An 18,633-nucleotide genomic window follows, 5' to 3' on the forward strand; every position below is an offset into this window, starting at 1 on the left:
TGGCTTTAGGAACTTTTATTTGCCTGGGAACGATGGGGAAACTGAGCCTGGAGAAGGGGTGGGGCAAGGGAGCTGGGTGCAATGTGGATTCATTTGGGGGGCTCAGTGGGCAGGACAGGGAAGCAGCCCTCGCGGTGCCACTGCCTGTCACGCAGACGGCGCAAGGATTGCATCTGTGGCTGGAAGGCCCCCCACTCGTTCCAGTGCCGGAAGTCACCAGGCTCCAGGAGGTACTGGTACCCACGGTAGCCGGGATACTGATAGCCGACCCAGCTAAGAGGAAAGCAAGAAGGACAGAGTGGAGACAGCCAGCCTTGTCACCTGGCTCTCAGACCCCTGCCAGCCCAGCCTGTCCTCCATCCATCCCTGCCATCTGCTCTCACCTACTGGGACTCACGCTTGGGTCACACAGGGCTCCTCTGTTCTGGCTTTGCCTCTTCTTGGTGTGTGCCCTTGAACAAGGACTTCACCTCTCTGACAGACCTCAATTTTTCCTTCTAGAAAGGGGGCCTGGTCACTGCGGCTGGTTTATCATGATTATTTTGGGAGCCAAATTAAAAAAAAAAATGCACCTAAAGTGTTTGCTAACCATGCTGCCTGCACATGGTAGGGAGATGAAGGCACATCCCAGGGAACGTAGAGATATTGGGCTCAGAGAACAGAATCAAAGGAAGTAAGGAGATGGCTTAGTGACTGCCCAGCAATGAGACAAGTAAGCCCATTTTTAAAACATGGGCTTTGTATGTAAGTGAATCTGTGTCTAGTGGTTGGGAATACACACTCTGGTATCAAACATATTTGGTTCAAATCCTAGCTCTGCCATTTATTTACCAACTGTGAAAATCTAGGTAGATGTGCTATCAGAACCTCAGTCTACTGTCAGTGAAATGGGGATAATAATGCACTTCCCTCACCCGTTTGTTATAAAGATTCAATAATTATTAATTTTAAGTGGTTAGCCCACTGCTTGTTACATACTAAGCATTCAGTAAAAGTTATTATCAATGATTCATTTCTAACTTTTGTCATTGTTATCTTCTGAGAAGATCTTTTCAGACCTGTCCCAGAAGCTCCCTTCTCATCTTTTGAAGCCTGGCTTAAGTTTTAGCCTCTTCAGATGACCTGCTCTTCACTCAAGGTTCCAAAAACCTTCCTTCCTCCTCTGATCTCCTGTAGAAAAAATGCCCTGGATGGATCATCTTTACTTAGTATTGCTGGAAACCATAGGTATATCTGGGTCTCCCCTGCTGTGGCTGAGTAAGCTCAGTGAAGGCAGGAGCTTGGCCTTATTCATCTCAGCCTTCCCCAGAGTCTGGCTCACAGATAAGGCTGTGTAAATTTCAGATGGCTTGAATGGTGGGAAAACAGATTACTGGAAAGTGGGAAAAAAAAAAAAAAACAAGAAAAAGGCCAGGGCCCTGATGGTGTTACAGGAGTTCTGAATAGGTCTAGGGATGAAAGAGAGTGCCTTACACATGCTTTGAAAAGATCAGGGGTGTCTGGCATGGTTGTTTGGCTAAAGTGAACTCCTTTGGGCATTCACCCCTTCTTTATTTTCTCAAGGATATGAGGTCTCTCTTTTGAAAGCCTCAGATCCTGAGAATTCAAAGCAAAAAGGGCCCTTTTAGATGAAGGAGTTTGGTGTGTCCATCATATAGCTGGCAACACTGAGAGGTACAGAGGGGCACGGGCTCATCCTGCTTCCTCAGCATGTCAGCAGCAGGGTGAAGGGCCTCTCATAATACAGGTTCACTACTCAGAGTCATTCTGTTCACTTCCCCAGAGGTTTCAGACTTCCCTGAACATTCTCTTTCCCTGGACATACCCAACCTCATCTGTCTACATCAATTCTGACTCCATTGCTTGATTATTCCTTCAACCCCAACCTGGGTTTAGAAGCTCCTGTTCTCTCCATCTTCCAGCTTTTTAAAACCAATTTCCAGATTTTTTTACATTGGCATGGTATTCACCAAAGGATGGGTCTATTCCTCAGGGGAATAGCTATTGGGGAATCCCAGACTCCAGTACTGGGAGATAGTGATCACGGCCATGACCTTTCCTAGGAATCTGATGTTAGGTCCTGTAACAAGGACAGCCTCTGAGTCTGTCTGTGCTTAATCAGGGGATGTGGACCTAGCAGGAAGGATGCTTACGTGCCACTGGAGACCTTCACGCTGCCCACACGGTCACAGAAGCCGTGGACCCAGAGACTGGGCACATCATCTTCCTGGATATCTACGGTTTTGGGCTTGAAATTGGCACCTTCAAACAGAGAGATCTTATGCTCTTGGGAGTCCTGGGGAAGGAGAGGCTGGGTCAGGAGTGTGAAATATAAATAGGCCAGAGAGAAGTAATTTAGTGGAGTCTCCTGGGTGGGGAAAGAGGGAGCTGGGCCTGCTCAGGCCACTATGGGACTCTGTGGGATCACTACTATCTGGTCTGGAAAGAAATGTAAGCAGAATGGGATAATGGTCCCTGTGTCATAGGTTGTCATGAGGATCAAATGAGTTAATCCATAGAGAGCCCTGAGTACAATGCCTGGCATACACTAAGTGCTTAAAAAATGCATTTATTACTTTTATTTTTTATTATTATTGTTGTTGTCAAGGACACAGAGGCTCAGCTAGGTTAAGGTTACTGATTAATGTCACACAACTAGTAAGGGGCCAAACCTTTCAGGCAAACATTTATTCCCAAGCCGGATCAGTATCCCTGGGTCATCAGGAGTTTAACCAATTGCTCGTCTGTAAATGCTTCTTACAAGCTGGGTGAAAGTTATGAACTGACCCTGAGGGCACTGTGGAACACTGGTGGAACACAGATCTGGGTTCAAATCGTGCCTTTGACATTTATGTGCTGGTGCCTTTGGGCATTTAACTCTGCCCTCTCTGAGCCTCAGTTTGTTAATCTCTAGAATGGGGTTACAATTGCCTCATGGGATTGTAACAACTAGTCGACTCATGGTTGAGAAGCAGCTATGCAATACATTTATTGAATGTGGCCATGTAATTCAGTTCTGGATTGCACTGATTTTTAATGTTTTCATGATTATATGTCTTATTTTTTTAAGGTTGCCTGTTTTTTCTAAGGGCAAGGATCATCCATCTTTTTAAGAGTAATCATGGGCTGGCCAAGTGTGGTGGCTCACCCCTGTAATTCCAGCACTTTGGGAGGCCAAAGCAAGAGGATCCTTTGAGGCCAGGAGTTTGAGGTCATCCTGGGCAATACACCTTGAATCTGTCTCTACAAAAATAAAAAAATTTAACCAGTTGTGGTGGGGCATGTCAGTAGTACCAGCTACTATGAAGGCTGAGGCAGGAGGATCACTTGAAGTCGCCAAATTGGAGGCTGCAGTAGCTATGGTCACACCACTGCACTCCAGCCTGGGTGACAAAGCAAAGCCCAAGGGTATGAAGAGACACAGAGATAAACAGGTGTTGGTGTCCCACAGACCTGTATTTGAATCCCTGCCCTGGTAACTTACCAGCTATGTGGCCTAATCCAGTCATTTTCCACTTCTAGATTCAGTTTCCTCGTCTTTAAAAGAAATGCTATCATACCCTCTGCCTCATGGGACTATTGTAGGGATTCCATGAAAGGCAGTTAAAGCACCTAACACCTAGTAGGTGTTTGATAAATGGGTGCTATGATTATCTACAGTTATTCACCACCAGGAGGAGGAGCCCAGAATCTAAGAACATTCTTCTAAAAATGACTGCAATAGGAGACTATAGATGAAGAAAGGGCTCATTAATTCTCCTAAAGAGAATGAAAGTAGATCAAAGAAGGCTTCATGGAAGAAGTGACACTCGAGGGAGGCCTTGAGGGTTAAGCAGGAGTGTGGAAGGCTGAGAGTGAAAGAGTGAAAGAAGACTTCATGGAAGAAGTGACACTCAAGAGAGGCCTGATGGGGTTAAGGGAGAGTGTGGAAGGCTAAGAATAAAAGGGGAGTGAGGGAAGTCACTGAGCAAAGGATCGAAGGTTGGGATGTGCAAAGCAAATATCCACGTGGTCAGGGTGCAAGGGAGTGAGACAGGAGTGGGAGCACAGGGAAACTTTGAGCCATGGTATGACCAATGCCCTTAGTGCAATTACCAGCTCATGGTTAGTGCTTGATTCATACTAATAACTATTACTTATACTGTTATAATCTTGAGAGGCTTGGGAAGGTTAAGCCAGTTTGCTGGCTTCCCATGGGTAGTGAGAATAAGACCAAACTCCTTGCTATGGCCTATGAGTCTCTGCTGGACATGGTCTCTGCCAACACCTACCCTCCCTCTGCTGCAACCACACTGGCTGCTTTCAATTTTTTTCTTTTTTCTCTCACTCTGTCTCCCTGGGTAGAATGCTATGGCATCACGGCTCGCAACAACCTCACACTCTTAGACTCAGACGATCCCTTTGCCTCAGCCTCCCAAGTAGCTGAGACGATAGGTACCCACCACAACACCTGGCTAATTTTTCTATTTTCAGTAGAGATGGGGTCCTGCTCTTGCTCAGGCTGGTCTCAAACTCCTGAGCTCAAGCATTCCACCTACCTCGGCCTCCCAGAGTGCTAGGGTCACAGATGTGAACCACTGTGCCCGGTCTCAATTTTCTTGATCATACCAGTTCACCCTTGCTGCAGGAGCTTAGGGGCCTGATGTTCCCTGGAAGGCTCTTTCACCTGCTTGTCACAGAGCTAACTCGGTTGCCAACCTTTAAGAGCTGACTTTGCCAGACCCCTCCTGACCACTCACACTACCCAGTCCCCATCTTCTACTTTCCTACCAAGACTGCACGGCCCTTGTGCAGCACCTACTGCAGTTTGTAATTATGGAATAATTTCCATGATTAGGTCTTTAATCGTTGACTCCCTTGGCCCAGTGTCGTCCCACAGGGGCAGAGAACTAGTCTGTCTGATGCACAGTTGCGCACCCAGAGCCTAGAATATCGCCTGGTAGAAACAGAACCACTGGCAGCCGTAGGATATCTGAGTTTAAGTAGAAGGCCAGGTTTTTATTTTGGAAAGACCCCTCCAACTTGCTGGGAGAAAGGTCTACAGAGGAGGTAGGGAGAGAATTAGAGCTTCTCACATGAGAGATGATGGTGGTCTAGACCATGGTGGACCAGGACAGTGTCGGGGAGAGAGTGGGAGGATTAGACCCTTGGATCTCTGCCCTGGCTGCACAGACAGATCACCTGCAGGGCATGAAAAAGGTAACAGTGCCTGGGCCAACCCCAGAGATTCAGAATTAATCGGTCTGGGGTAGGATCTGGGCCTTCATATTTTCTAAAATGTCTAATTACATATATATATATAATTAGACATTTTAGAAAATGAGATTGAGAGAAAGAGAGATTGATTCTCACTCCCCCACCCTGGGCCAAGTGTTTTGGCATCATAGATCACAGCAACCTCAAATTCTTGGGCTTGAGCCATCTCTTGCCTCCTGAGTAGCTGGGACTACAGGCGTGCACCACCATGCCTGGCTAGTTTTTCTAGTTTTAGAAAGAGATGGGGTCTTGCTTTTGCTCAGGCTTGTCTCAAGCTCCTGAGTTCAAGCAATCCACCTGCCTTGGCCTCCCAGAAGGAGCCACCACACCTGGCCAACAATATAGTTTATTTGAATAAATATGCCCCCAAGACTATAATTTCAGTATGAAACCAATATAACAATATACATGCACTGTTCACATTCTTTTAAATTAAAAAAATTGCCATATATTCAAACCCTAGTATATATTTTACACTTATAGCACATGTCCATTGAATGTAGCCAAAATTCAAATGCTCAGTAGCCACATATGGCTGGTGCCTACATGTCCTGGCATCCAAACAAGCACCCTTGACAGAGATTGCCATATGATTGAGAGATAAATCCATGAATTCTTACATAGAGTCCATTAGGATGGATAATAATTTTGCCTCCAAGTCTGAGAAAAACACTGGGAATGATCTGGCTAGAGAATTCATTAAGATAAATTTGGTGATGCCAGAACCATTTATTGTTGGTACTTGATAGCCTCAAATGAATATTCATGAATATTCTCATCAGGGAAGACAAAAGCTGGTTACCATCAGAGACTAACATTGATGAGTAAGATGTGGCTGGCTCGTGACTCACCATCTATATAATCCCAGAAAACCTGTGAATCTCTTAGGCTTGAATCTGCTTGAGACAGACTTAGTTAAATATTATAAGAAATTAAGTCAGTATGTTGTCTTATTCCTCAGAGGTCTGAGCTGGCTTTCTACAACATCCTTCTTCTTAGCCACTGCATGATTTTCAACCTGCGTGTTTAGTGTTTCAGATAGGCACTGGGATTTAAAAAAGCCCCCGAGGAGGGTCTACACAATGCAGCCTGGGATTAGAAACATTCTATAAACAGAAACAAGGAAGATGCTGAAATTTTTAGCTCTACCAGCTGGAAGTCTTTGTGTTTACCATTTGCCCAGGGCTCTCAGACCCAGGATGGGTACAAAGCGTCTGTCTCAAGCATGCTGGTGAATTGACCAGTGCAGGAACTCACGCCCTCACACCAGTCTTTGGCATCAGGGATTGGTTTTGCGGAGGACCATTTTTCCATGAACTGGGGTAGGAGAGATGGTTTTGACGGGAGTCTTCAAGCAATTGACTTATTATGGTCTCTGTGCAGTCAAATCCTCTGCTAATGATAATCTGTATTTGCAGCTGTTCCCCAGTGCCAGCATCGCCACTTGAGCGCCACCTCAGATCATCAGGCATTAGGTTCTCACAAGGGGTGCACAACCTATATTCCTCTCATGGACAGTTTACAGCAGGGTTCGCACTCCCAGGAGAACCTAATGCTGCTGCTGATCTGATAGGAGGCGGAGCTCCGGCAGCGATGTGAGCCATGGGGCGTGGCTGGAAACACAGAGGAAGCTTCCCTTGCTCCCAGCCACTCACCTCCTGCCGTGTGGCCTGGTTCCTAACAGGCCACGGACCAGTACTGGGACCACAGCCTTAGACAACCCAGAAGCCACCACGCCTCCTCATCCACCATTCTCTCCTTCTGGCCCTTGCTCTCCATAGGCCTCGGTTGTGCCCCTGCCCCAGCCCACCTGTTCCCCAGCCCTAGCACAGCGGCTGCTCACCATCTTGACAGGCCGGAAGGACATGAGCCGGTCACTGCGGTAGCTGCTGGACCACGTGTCCCAGCGAGGGTACTCCCCCTTCTCCAGGACGAACATCTCTCCGCGGAAGTTGGACTGCTCAAAGGCCACCCAGCTGGACGGGAGAAAGTAGAAAGAGCCGGGAGGGGCAAAGGTGGAGAAGAGAAAAATAGTTAGCAGAACACCTCCGTACCCTGTCAACTTGCCATCCTGTCTCCACTGGCAGTGTAGCCCTGAGGCCTGCAGGAAACTCCAAAGGGGACTGAACATATGTGGGTTTTACTCTGTGCTCTACGGCTTACTGTCTGTGTTACTACAGGCAAGGGCCTTGGTTTCTCCGTCCACACTAACGTGCCTATTTTATTGGATTTGGTGAAAGATTAAATGAGATAATGTGTATAATCATCTTAGCAAACTATTATCCCAGATGTAGAATTTACACATGCTTTAAGCACTGTAAGGACCTGGGGCCTAATTACACCTAAAGAGACATTTTAAGCCTGATTATAGCTAAGAGAAAGTCTCCAACAAGGCATGAATAGATCACCAGGGTGGGGTGGGGGGCAGATATAATACCAACAGTGTAACAATTCTGTTCTTATGTTCATTTTTTATGGATATCTTTTACTTATAGCAAGTGATATTATCTTTCCATTTATAAAGGCGATGTAAAGTTTCTTTAAAAATGTTTTTGTGTTGAAAAGGATAATTTGTATTTATTTTGTTTTATTTATTTATTTATTTTGAGACAGAGTCTCACTCACTTGCCCCTTTTTATTTATTTGTTTGTTTGTTTATTTATTTAGAGACAGAGTCTCAGTTGCTCTGGGGTAGAGTGCTGTGGCATCACAGCTCACAGCAACTTCAAGCAATCTTGTCTCAGCCTCCTAAGCACCTGGGACTACAGGCACCTGCCACAACACCCAGCTTTTTTTTTTTTTCTTTTAGAGATGGGGTCTCACTCTTGCTTAGGGTGGTCTTGAACTTCTGAGCACAAGCAATCCACCTTCCTCAGCCTCCCAGGTGCTGGGATTACAGGCATGAGCGGCTAGAAGGATTATTTTTTAGTGAAATATATGAAGTAAATAACAGTCTTGGAGGTCCAGGGGTAGGGGCAAATTGATTACAGGTGTATGAATCATATACTGGGTAAAAGACCAGCCTGGCATACAGGAGACGCTAACCCTGATGAGGACAGTGGGAAGGGCCCGATGGTTCTATCTACCTCTCAGAATGCCTGTTACAATTAAATGTGATAGTGCATATGAAGGTGTTTGGTCATTCTCAAGGCTTTACAAGGACTAACTAGACATTTGAAATAAAATAGGGGCTTTTCCTGGCTTTCCCAGGGTAGCCTGATTAAGCAAGCTTGTGTTAGATAGAGGGTCTGGGATGATCCCCATTTCATAGATGAGAAAGTTGAGACTAAGGAACCTCTTGACCTTTGCTCTATGTGTGTTCAGGAGTTCTCAGGGAACAGGAGAAGGCTGAGGGGACACTAATACTAGCCGCATCTCCCTGGAGGTTACAGGGACCTTGTTCTCCCCAGCCGAGATGGGGTGATGGGCCATGATTACGGACTGAGACAGAATGAGGCCCAGGAGCCTCATGCCTTTGTCCAAGAGATGAGCCACCCACCCTGAAATAACAGAATTGAAGATGCACACTTCAGATCCACCCAGAATAGAGTTGAATCTGCCTCAGCTCTGCCTGATCTGGAGTGGAAGAGAAAAAGATGGGTGGATGGATGAAGGGATGGTTGAATGGATGGATAGGTGGATGAGCAAATGGGCAGGTGGATAGAGGGGTAGAAGGCCAGATAGAGGGATGGATTTATGGGTGGATATCCTGAAGGATGGGTGGATGGATGGTTAGTAGGGAATGGCTAGCTGGAGGGAGGGGTAAGTAGATGAATGGAGAATGGATGGCTGGACTAATCTATAGAAGCATGGGTAGATTCATAGGTGAATGGGAAGGGAGGCTCAGAAGGTAGCACTCCGTCAGAGTTAAGGGCATAGATTCTGGAAACAGACAGACCCGAGTTCTAGTAACAGCCACCATGCATCTGCTGTGTGACTTTGGACAGCACGTAAGCTTGCTAAGCTTCATTCAGCAAAAGAGAGGAAATGATTTCATCTACCTCGTCGGGAGGTTATGAAGGCCTGAAAGAGGGAATGCAGGGAACTCATCCGGCCCCAGGCAAACCCAATAAATCATAGTGATTGTGATGAAAGGAGGGTAGTGGCTGGAAGCCTGAGCTGACACTGACTCTGATGTGGTCCGGCCACCCTGTCCAACCTTCCCTCACACCTTTCCTGCCTTCTTCAGGAAGACCAATGAGGAATTAGAAATTTTTATCTCAATGTCTTTTCTGATCTCCTGTGGCTCATTTGAACCTATGAGCAAAGAAAGAGGTATAAGGCAGAAATTTTCATTTACATATGTGGACATTGAGGCTCAGCAGTGGTTAAGTCCCCAGCTTAAGGTCACACAATGGTGCCAGGTATCAGGATACAGATTCTAGGTTTTAGGCCCATGTTTACACCTCTGTGCTGAAGGCAGCCTCTCCTCCCCAGTTCACCTAGGCCTTTCCCTCTTTTATCCCTCTCACAGCCCTACCAGCCCCAACACACACCCACATCCCTGGACCACAGGCCCATTTCTGCACCCATCTGGCGCAGCCCCAGAGCACACACTCGATACCAGCTGCATTTTTGTTTGAGGAGAAATACTCTGGGTTTGAGTCACTGACACCAAAAAAAGCCTGAAAACCCAACTGGCCACATCCGGTAGCTTCTGTTCCCAGATGAGTTTTGGGGCTGGGGGTGGGGCGGGGATTGTGTTGACCACACTGGGGACGGAGCAGGTGCAGGAGGTAAAGTGGCTCCCGGAGCCTAGCCTGGACGAGGGTGACTTGGTGATTCACAGGGCAGTGAGGAGGCTGAGCAATCATCACAGTCACCTGCCACGTTTCAGTGCCCACACAGTGCCAGGCCCTCACTGTGTTCTCTCTCCCAGGCCTCAGAATGGTCCTGGAAAGGGGAGTGGGGACCATCACTCTCCCCATTTTAGAGAAAAGAAGAAACTGAGGATTGAAGACTAAGCAAGGCACCTAGGGGTGCCAGGACTCAAATCAGGCTCATCCGACCTTAAAGCCCTTCTCAGACTGGGCTCAGAATACACGCTGGCCATAGCCCTGGGGAGCTGTTAGGGTGGGAGACAAGAGCAAAGAGGCGTGTGGGTCTTGTCCTGGGGCTGGCCTCACAGCCTGAACTTGGAACATGGGCTGGACTGGCCTGGCCATGCTTGTGGAGGTACAATTATTTCTGCTATTTTATAGGGGTCCCTAAAGCCCAGGGAAGCCCAGTGAATCAGGAACAGTTAATTAAGCATGGTGATTAAGAACTTTGGGAATGGGGGCTGGGTGCAGTGGCTGATAGTGGTAGTGAGCTACGACACCACTGTACACACTAGCCTATGCGACAGAGTGAGACCCTGTCTCAAAAAAGCAAAACAAAACAAATAAAATTGATCAATGATATGAGTCAAATCCTGGCTGTGTCACATACCACTAGGTGACCTTAGATAAGAGACTTAACCCCTCTGAGCCTCAGTTTTTCCTAGCTGTCAAATGGGGATGAGAAGAGCCCCTTTCTCCCCCAGCATTGAACAATCAGCTAGGTAAGCCCCTGTTAGTGCCCAGCACCTGGAGGATACTCCACAGATGTTTTTATTACTTGATGCCTAGGAGAGGGGACAGTGAGTGGACACCAGCTCTTTGGCCTCTTCCTGTACTCAGTGATGGTCCCTCCCTCCTTCCATCGTTTCTCTCTCTCTTCTTCTCCCTTTCTCTTTCTTTCCTTCCTCCTCCCTCCCTCCCTTCCTTCCTTCCTTTTCTTCTTTCTGAGATGGGGTCTTGCTCTATCACCCAGTGAAGTCATCATAGCTCACAGCAACCTCAAATTTCTTGGTTCAAGTGATCTTCCTGCCTCAGTCTCTGGAGTAGCTGGGACTATAGGTGCCCACCATCACGCCCAGTTAATTGTTTTATTTCTATACAGACAGGACCTTGCTATGTTGCTCAGGCTGGTCTGAAATTCCTGGCCTCAAGTGATCCTCCTACCTGGGCCTCCCAGAGTGCTGGAATTACAGGTGTGAGCTAAAGCACCTGAACCTAGGGTGCTTTCTTAGGACAAACAACCTTTCTCTGGAGCCCAGGAACCATGGCTGACTGACAGTGTGACCATCTGCTAATTGTATCCCCTCTTTGAGCCTTAATTTCCTCATCTATAAAATGGGAATGAGGATAATATCTTCCTTTCAGGTTTGAAACGAGGGTCTACATGATCTATGTGCTGCTAGCATGGCCATAGGCATTGCGTAGGCACCGATAGACAAATGGCAGCCATCACTGTGTTGGTCTTTTTCCTATGGCAGAGAGTGTGCTCCTGCCCCACCCAGCACTCACGGTCCCGAGATGACAATGAGGCTGCGCACACGGTCGAAGCCACGGTCTCCCAGGTTTAAGCATTCCCCCGAGAATTCCACTCGTCGGCCCTGGAAATTTTCCTGTTCGAAGGCCACCAGCTGCAGGAGAGAAGCCCCCATGCCGAGGGGGGGCAGCATGAGGGGGGGAGTACCTCCAAAGTGGAGAGGCTCCAGGTCAAAAATTTGTTAAGTACCTAGATAAATAAATGAAAAGCTGGCTGTGCATGGGTCACATAAAGTGTGTCATGAGCTTTAATTGAAATGAAAAGCTGGCTGTGTATGGGTCACATAAAGTGTGTCATGAGCTTTAATTTGTGAAATTATCCTATCTTCCTGCCCACACCTCCCCACCACCCACTTCTGAACTTAAGCTCTATGCCACCATTAGGAACCAATGACCTTTCTTCCAGGCCTTTCTCTGTGCTGTTCCTCCTGCCTGGAATGTCTTCTCTATCACTCATCCCCTGTCTTGGAGCTTCTACCCCATCATGTTCTAAGCTCACGATGGCACCTTCTCCAGGAAGCCTTCCCTGACTGCCCCTTCCTCCCTGGCAAGTTTGGTTGAGTGCCCCCTACTGCGCATTCTCCATTAGCAAGTAACGCATCACACAGTCGCTGCTGCTTTGTTTTTGAGTCTCTTTCTCTCTCTTTCTATGCACCCCTCTCCCACCTTATCCAGATCCCTGCAAAGACCAAGGGCTGTTCCAGGGCAGGGCCTGGGGTTGAGCTATTTCTGTATCTCAAACACCTGCTACAGAGATGACACTCAGGAATCACTTGCCCTTCTACCTTTCCCAACACAGGGGAGAACATGAGCTGATCTCTCCTCGCTGCGCCTCACTTTTTGTGCTTCATCCACTTGCTTTTCCAAGCTGGGAAAACTTTGCCATTCAGCGGAGCTGAGGCAACTGTCTGCCTTCTTTGGGCCTCTATTTCCCCAGTTATAAAAAGACAAGGTGCACATAGCCTTGACCCAGCACTTCCACTCTTACACTTGTCTGCCTGAGAGAAACTCCTGTATGTGTGCCCAGGGGGACAGGCATGAGAACACCTAAATGTCTCTTAGCAGGAGAGTGGTGGTCACACTCTGAAATATCACACAGCAGCCAGCATGATGACCCACAGTGACACACAGCAGTGTATCTAGAGATTAGGGATCTCGTAGTAAGTGAAAAGGAAAAAAGAAAAACCCAGAATAACCCCATGCTACAGCATATTTCAGCAAGCTAAATACACATAAAAATGTATCTACTTTCAAAGGAAGAATGCATAAAAGCGTGTTAAAAAGCAAGCTGGCAGATTACAGACACAGGGTGAAGATGGCAGTTTCCGGGAGTGGGAGAGGAGGGCAGCAAGTGGGCTCAAAGGAGCCACCTTAGAGAAGATTTTTACCAAGTCTATTACAAATATATAAAATATGTATACCATGGAATACTATTCAGCCATTAAAAAAAATGGAGACTTTACATCCTTCGTATTAACCTGGATGGAAGTGGAAGACATTATTCTTAGTAAAGCATCACAAGAATGGAGAAGCATGAATCCTATGTACTCAATCTTGATATGAGGACAATTAATGACAATTAAGGTTACGGGGGGGCAGAAAGAGAGATGGAGGGAGGGGGGTGGGGCCTTAGTGTGTGTCACACTTTATGGGGGCAAGACATGATTGCAAGAGGGACTTTACCTAACAATTGCAATCAGTGTAACTGGCTTATTGTACCCTCAATGAATCCCCAACAATAAAAAAAAAAAATAATAAAATAAAATAAAATTAATGAGTAGATGAGTACATGAATAAAAAAGCCAGCTGTGCGCAGATCATACGCGAGCATGGCATGAGCCACGGCTTGCAAAATATCTCAGTTCTGTGCACCTGAGGTTGAAATCAAACCACACCTATCTCAAGTGACTGGATGCCTTGCTCTCGAGCAGCCCCTTCAGCCTGACCACTCTGAACAATTTTCAGGAGGTTCTGAGCTCACCCTGCTGCCCTGATGAACCAGCCAGGTGGCCCCTGTGGCTAAAGCAGCCCATTTCCTTTTCTTCTTTGTTTTCTTGCTTTCATAGGTCTAGCCTGACTGGCAGGTGTCCCTTGGCTGTGAAGCGCTGTGTTTTCATTGTTTTTGTCATTATTTTAGGACTACAGAATGCACCTGCTGTTTGAAACCCCGTGGGCCATTTTCACGGGCTCCTGGATTGGCTGGGTCACATTTGTGTCTGGGAAGGAGGAGCAGGGAGGAGGCTGAGGAGGAAGAGGGGAAAAGAGACAGAGGAGGGAAGGACCTGGAGAAAGAGAAGAGGGGAAAGGAGCGGAAATAGGCAAATGAAGAGGACATGGGAGAGGGGAGAGAGGAGGAGGAGGAGAGGCGGAGGAGGATGGAGAAGGGGAGGAAGCAGCCGGTGGAGTCCATAGCCACCGCACCCTGCAGGTCCTTACCCTGTAGCTCCCGGAAGGCAGGTCTCCTGCTTTTGTACTGGGAACAGGAACGGATGCTGGGGACAGGCCAGAGCCAGGGCCTTGGGCTGCTCCTGCAGGGGGAGCCCCCTTTCCCTTGGAGTCAGACCCTGGGTTCATGGCCGCTGTGGCTGAGGCCGAGGTCTTTGCCGCCTGAGACATGGCTGCCACCTGCAGAAGTCTGTGAAGAAATCTTTGACCCTGTGGATTCAGAGATGGTACCTCCAAGCTGCCTCCCTCTCTCATACCCTCTCACCCTGTGCTTTCAGGCTTCTTTGAACTCATTTCCTGTCTTTCTCCTTCTGAAACATAGGCTTGGAAGTTTTTCATGCCATCCTTACCCTCCAGAGAACAATTTCCTGTCCAGAGACCATGCATCCCTAATCTATCCTTCCTCCAGGCTTTTGACCACGCTGTTTGCTTCGCCAGCTGTTCTACCCTCTGTCACTCAGTGGGTCCCTCCTTGGCACCCTTCCCCTGCAATTTTCCACACTGTGCATCACACTGATTTGCTTGTGCACCTTTAATTTGCCTCACCTGATTAATAACAAGAAGTCCATTTGGGAACACTTAAAGTACGGTAGGCATTGTTACATGAGTTAATTAACTCATCTGACCCTGACTCTGACCTCACAGAGTCGCTCAGAGCAGTCTCAGGCTGTGGAGGGGAGGTCCCCTGCTCAGGCTCATACAGTAACTAGGTGGTTAGGCTCTGATTTCCATTCAAGCAGACTGACCGGCAACCAGGCTCTTAACACTCTGCCCTGTACTGGCTCTAGTTTACTGGCCCCTCCATCCTCAGTGCTTGGCTCTGTGCCTGGCACACAGGAGATGCTAGCTTAACACCTGCTCAGAGAATGAATGAATGCCTGCTCTTGTCTTCCTTCCCAGTCCGCTGCCTCTGGCATTCTCTGGCGCTGGGTGTGCAAGGAGGACCCGAGAGAAGGATGTATTTAGTGCATGTCCAGGGTTCTAAAAATGAGGGCTGTGGCCACGTGGGTATTGGGTAGAGAGGGCTTTGGTCAATTTCAGTGGCTCCTCATTGCTTTGGGGTCGTGGATCCCTTTCAGTGTTTGATGAATAATACCTTGACTCTAGACCAAAAAAAAAAAAAAAAAAAAAAAAAAACAGTAAAGAAAAGAAAAATACTCCTTTTAATTTTGGAGACAATGTCAAGGGATTTGAAGAACCCCTGACAGCACAAGTTAAGTCCTGCTGATTCTTAAAAACTGTAAGGAGGAGATATTTGGAGTAATCAGAGCTCTCCCCAGTCTCCCCTGGGGAAGGCTGAGGATATCCTGAGGTGCTCTGTCCCCCACAGCTGGGCCAGACATCTGGGCCACATCTGTGGCTGTTAAACCCTCCCCTGGGGGCTGGGAGGACTTATTTCCTCCTGGAGATGTTCTCATTCTTTCTTCCCTCTCTCTCTCCTCTCTCTTTCTTTATTGTTTTTCTTTCTTTCTTTTTTTTATTTGAGGTAGGTTCCTCTCTCTGTCACCTGGGCTAGACTGTAGTGGCATCATCATAGCTCACGGCAACCTCAGACTACTGGCTCCAAAGATGCCCCTGCCTCAGCTTCCTGAGCAGCTGGGAGGCACATGCCACCATGCCCAGCTCATTTTTTTTTCTTTCTTTTTGTATAAACGGGGTCTCACTCTTGCTCGGGTTGGTCTCAAAGAGACCTGACCTCTCTCAAACTCCTGACCTCAAACACAATCCTCCTGCCGCAGCCTCCCACGTAGCTGGGGCTACCAGCACATGCCATCACACCTGGCTAATTTTCTTATTGTTCTCAGATCCTCCCACGTTGGCCTCCCAAAGTACTAGGATCCAAGCTTGAGTCAGCCATCGGGTCTGGCTCTAGCTATTTCCATTATTACTTCTTCTCTCTGCCAGGCTCTCTTTCTGGGTGTTTTTTCTCTCTGCCTCTTTCCTTCTCCCCAGTATCTCTGCTTACTTCTATCTGTCCTTCATTACTATCTTTATGTCTCTCTATTTCTCTTTTCTTTTTTCTCTGCTTCCTCCTCCTTCTCCCACCCTTTCTTCCCCTCTCTGCCTCTTTCTATGTGTTATCTCTCCCCTCCTCCCTTATCTTGATAGCCCTGATAGGGCTGTCTAGCTCTCTAATTCTCATGTTACGACTGCATCTGCCTCCCTTCTCTTCCCTTCGTAGCTCTTGGGCTGCTCAATGGGGTCCCTCTTACCTGGGGACTTGCTACTTCCTGCAGAAGGACAGGCAGGCGGGCAGGTGCTGTGGGTAGTTGGAGGCCGACCCCCCATTTTATAGTCTGGCAGACATCAGGCCCTATAGTCTGTGGCACAAAGCAGGAGCTGGGTCAGCAGGCCTGGGCGGGCAGAGGGGGACTGGAGCCCCAACCTTGCCTGGGTCACTGCAGACAGCAGCACTTTCCATTGTGTGCCCAGCGCACACAGCAGAAACCCAGGCCACAGCGGCTTCACCTTCCAGCTCTACCCTGACTCTTCTCTCTCAATACCCCCAGCCAGGGGTGGGCCACCAATGGTCCTTGCTGGCTGCCAACATGGGGCAGGGTAAAGGGGTGACCCTTGGAAGGAGGAAGCCCCGAGTTTGAATCCTGACTCAGCCACTATGCATTGAGTGGGTGGCTTTTGGTAGGATTTTTACCCCTCTGTGTCTGCAGTTATAGGTGGGCACAAGTGTCCCTATTGGATGCTGCGTGGAAAAAACAATGTGCATAGGAGAAATGTTTTCAAAAGCAGATGAGAGGGCTCGGCGCCTGTAGCTCAAGCGGCTAAGGTGCCAGCCACATATACCAGAGCTGGCGGTTTTGAATCCAGCCCAGGCCTGCCAAACAACAATGACAACTACAACCAGAAAATAGCTGGGCGTTGTGGCGGGCGCCTGTAGTCCCAGCTACTTGGACTGCTGAGGCAAGAGAATCGCTTAAGCTCAGGAGTTGGAGGTTGCTGCGAGCTGTGAGGCCACGGCACTCTACCCAGGGCAACAACTTGAGGCTCTGTCTCCAAAAAAATAAAAGTAAAATAAATAAATAAATAAAAGCAGATGAGGGTTCACTATCCACAGCCTCGTTTCCTAAGTGCTTACTGTGTGCCAAGTGCAGCAACAAACGCGTTGGCAAGGGCAACTCCATTGATACCCAGGACAACCTGCTGTAGTTGGTATTTTTAAAAACACCCATTTCACAGATGAGAAAATCTGGGGCACAGAGGGGCCAGAGCCAGTCTAAGCTGGCTAGCTCTGGGCTCCTATGGTTCCTTCTTATGTTGCCCAACCTTGGTCTGGCCTGACTTGCTGCTTCTGGGTCAGGGTAGGGATCCAAGTGAAGGTTTCACTGTGCTCAGGCAGGTTGAGCATTCAAGACCTGGGTCCTGTCCTTTTGCCCATACTGGGACCCTTTCCTGACCTACGCGTAGCTCCCCCCAGGGCCCTTTCTCTGATCCCAGGGATGAGCTGGTGGCTGGAAATCTGCCTGCCTGCCTCAGGGCCTCCACATCTTGAAAGCCCCGTGTGCCATCAGGTCTTATTCCCCACTGGGCCGGGCACCTAGCAGAGGACCTGGCACACAGTAGGGCCTGTATTAATATTTGGGGGGACTAAATGATTCTTCTAGTGGATTATAACAGAAGGTAGGGGATAGGGCAGAGAGGTAATCCAAGGTGAGGAGAGAACCAAGTGAGGAGGCTGATGGGGAGAAGTAGAGAGTGATAGAAAGAGAGAGGCCACAGGGCTACAGAGGGGCAGAGGGCAGGCAGGCAGTGGGGGAGGGACCCAGGGGTACTACTCAGCCAGGTCACCTGCAGTCCAACTCCCCAGCCCTTGGCAGGATGTATGTGTGTGTGTGTGAGGGTGTCTGTTAGGTTTTGCCTCTTCTTTGGGGGTCCAGGCTCCCTGCTTTGAAACCATCCCGGCCTAGGGCCAGCTCTGCCTCTTCCCTCCACCCCACCCCCTGGACACCCCCTCACTTCCCAGCCATCCCTCGGCCTTTCATCCTGGGCCAAGGCCTGTGGGGGGTAGGGAAAGGCAGGAACCACAGGATGGGGGCAGCCGCTGAAACCAGGGCCAAAATGCCTGTGGTGGGGGCCACCCACAGGTCTGGGCTTTGAGGCCAGGACAGGACATCTGGGGCAGTTCTGTGCCCCCCTTGGCTATGGGCCATCTGCCAGAGGGTGGGAAGAGATACAGGATGGCCCATCGTGCTGGGTGGGTCCACTGGGAGCGTTTTACTGCCTGCTCCTGTAATCCTCACTATGAGGGTGGAGTTTCTGAAACTATCCCCGTTTACAGAAGAGAAAATGGAAGCAACTTCTTTTCTCCCTCTCAGCCTATTTTCTCATCTGCAGAATGGACTTGGGACTCATATATTTAAACTTCTGAACTCAAGGTCTTGAAATCTATGTACTCCTTGATTTTTTTGATGGATAATTATTTACTAGTAATAATTTTTACTATTAGCATAATGATGATGAAGGTGGTGGAGATACTTAACGATCTTGTTTTATGTTTCAAAGCGCAAGTTTTTAATTTTTTTTAATGTTTCCAAGTGTTGTTCATGGGCAATCCACAGCTATC

At 48.3% G+C, this 18,633-nt stretch overlaps 1 protein-coding gene across 1 annotated transcript; it reads right to left on the reverse strand.

Moving 5' to 3' along the window:
* CRYBB1 (crystallin beta B1) lies at positions 1-14,238 on the reverse strand. Its single transcript, XM_053588482.1, has 5 exons — positions 14,046-14,238; positions 11,586-11,704; positions 7,100-7,232; positions 2,154-2,296; positions 1-273 (listed from the first exon to the last, which is right to left on the reverse strand). The coding sequence occupies exons 1-5, from the start codon at positions 14,223-14,225 to the stop codon at positions 90-92; spliced, it is 759 nt and encodes a 252-aa protein (XP_053444457.1). The 5' UTR covers positions 14,226-14,238; the 3' UTR covers positions 1-89.
* Positions 14,239-18,633: the final 4,395 nt, after the last annotated feature.

Source organism: Nycticebus coucang, chromosome 4, assembly GCF_027406575.1.
Source record: "Nycticebus coucang isolate mNycCou1 chromosome 4, mNycCou1.pri, whole genome shotgun sequence".
Lineage (NCBI taxonomy): Eukaryota > Metazoa > Chordata > Mammalia > Primates > Lorisidae > Nycticebus > Nycticebus coucang.

Bases quoted from the DNA above. Each gene is read 5' to 3' on its own strand.
- CRYBB1 (XM_053588482.1), bottom strand. From the start codon at position 14,225: ATGTCTCAGGCGGCAAAGACCTCGGCCTCAGCCACAGCGGCCATGAAC. The intron at 11,705-14,045 runs GTAAGGACCTGC...TCTCTCCTGCAG, and splicing joins TGCCTTCCGGGAGCTACAGG to CTGGTGGCCTTCGAACAGGA. The intron at 7,233-11,585 runs GTGAGTGCTGGG...TCTCCCGTCCAG, and splicing joins CTCATTGTCATCTCGGGACC to CTGGGTGGCCTTTGAGCAGT.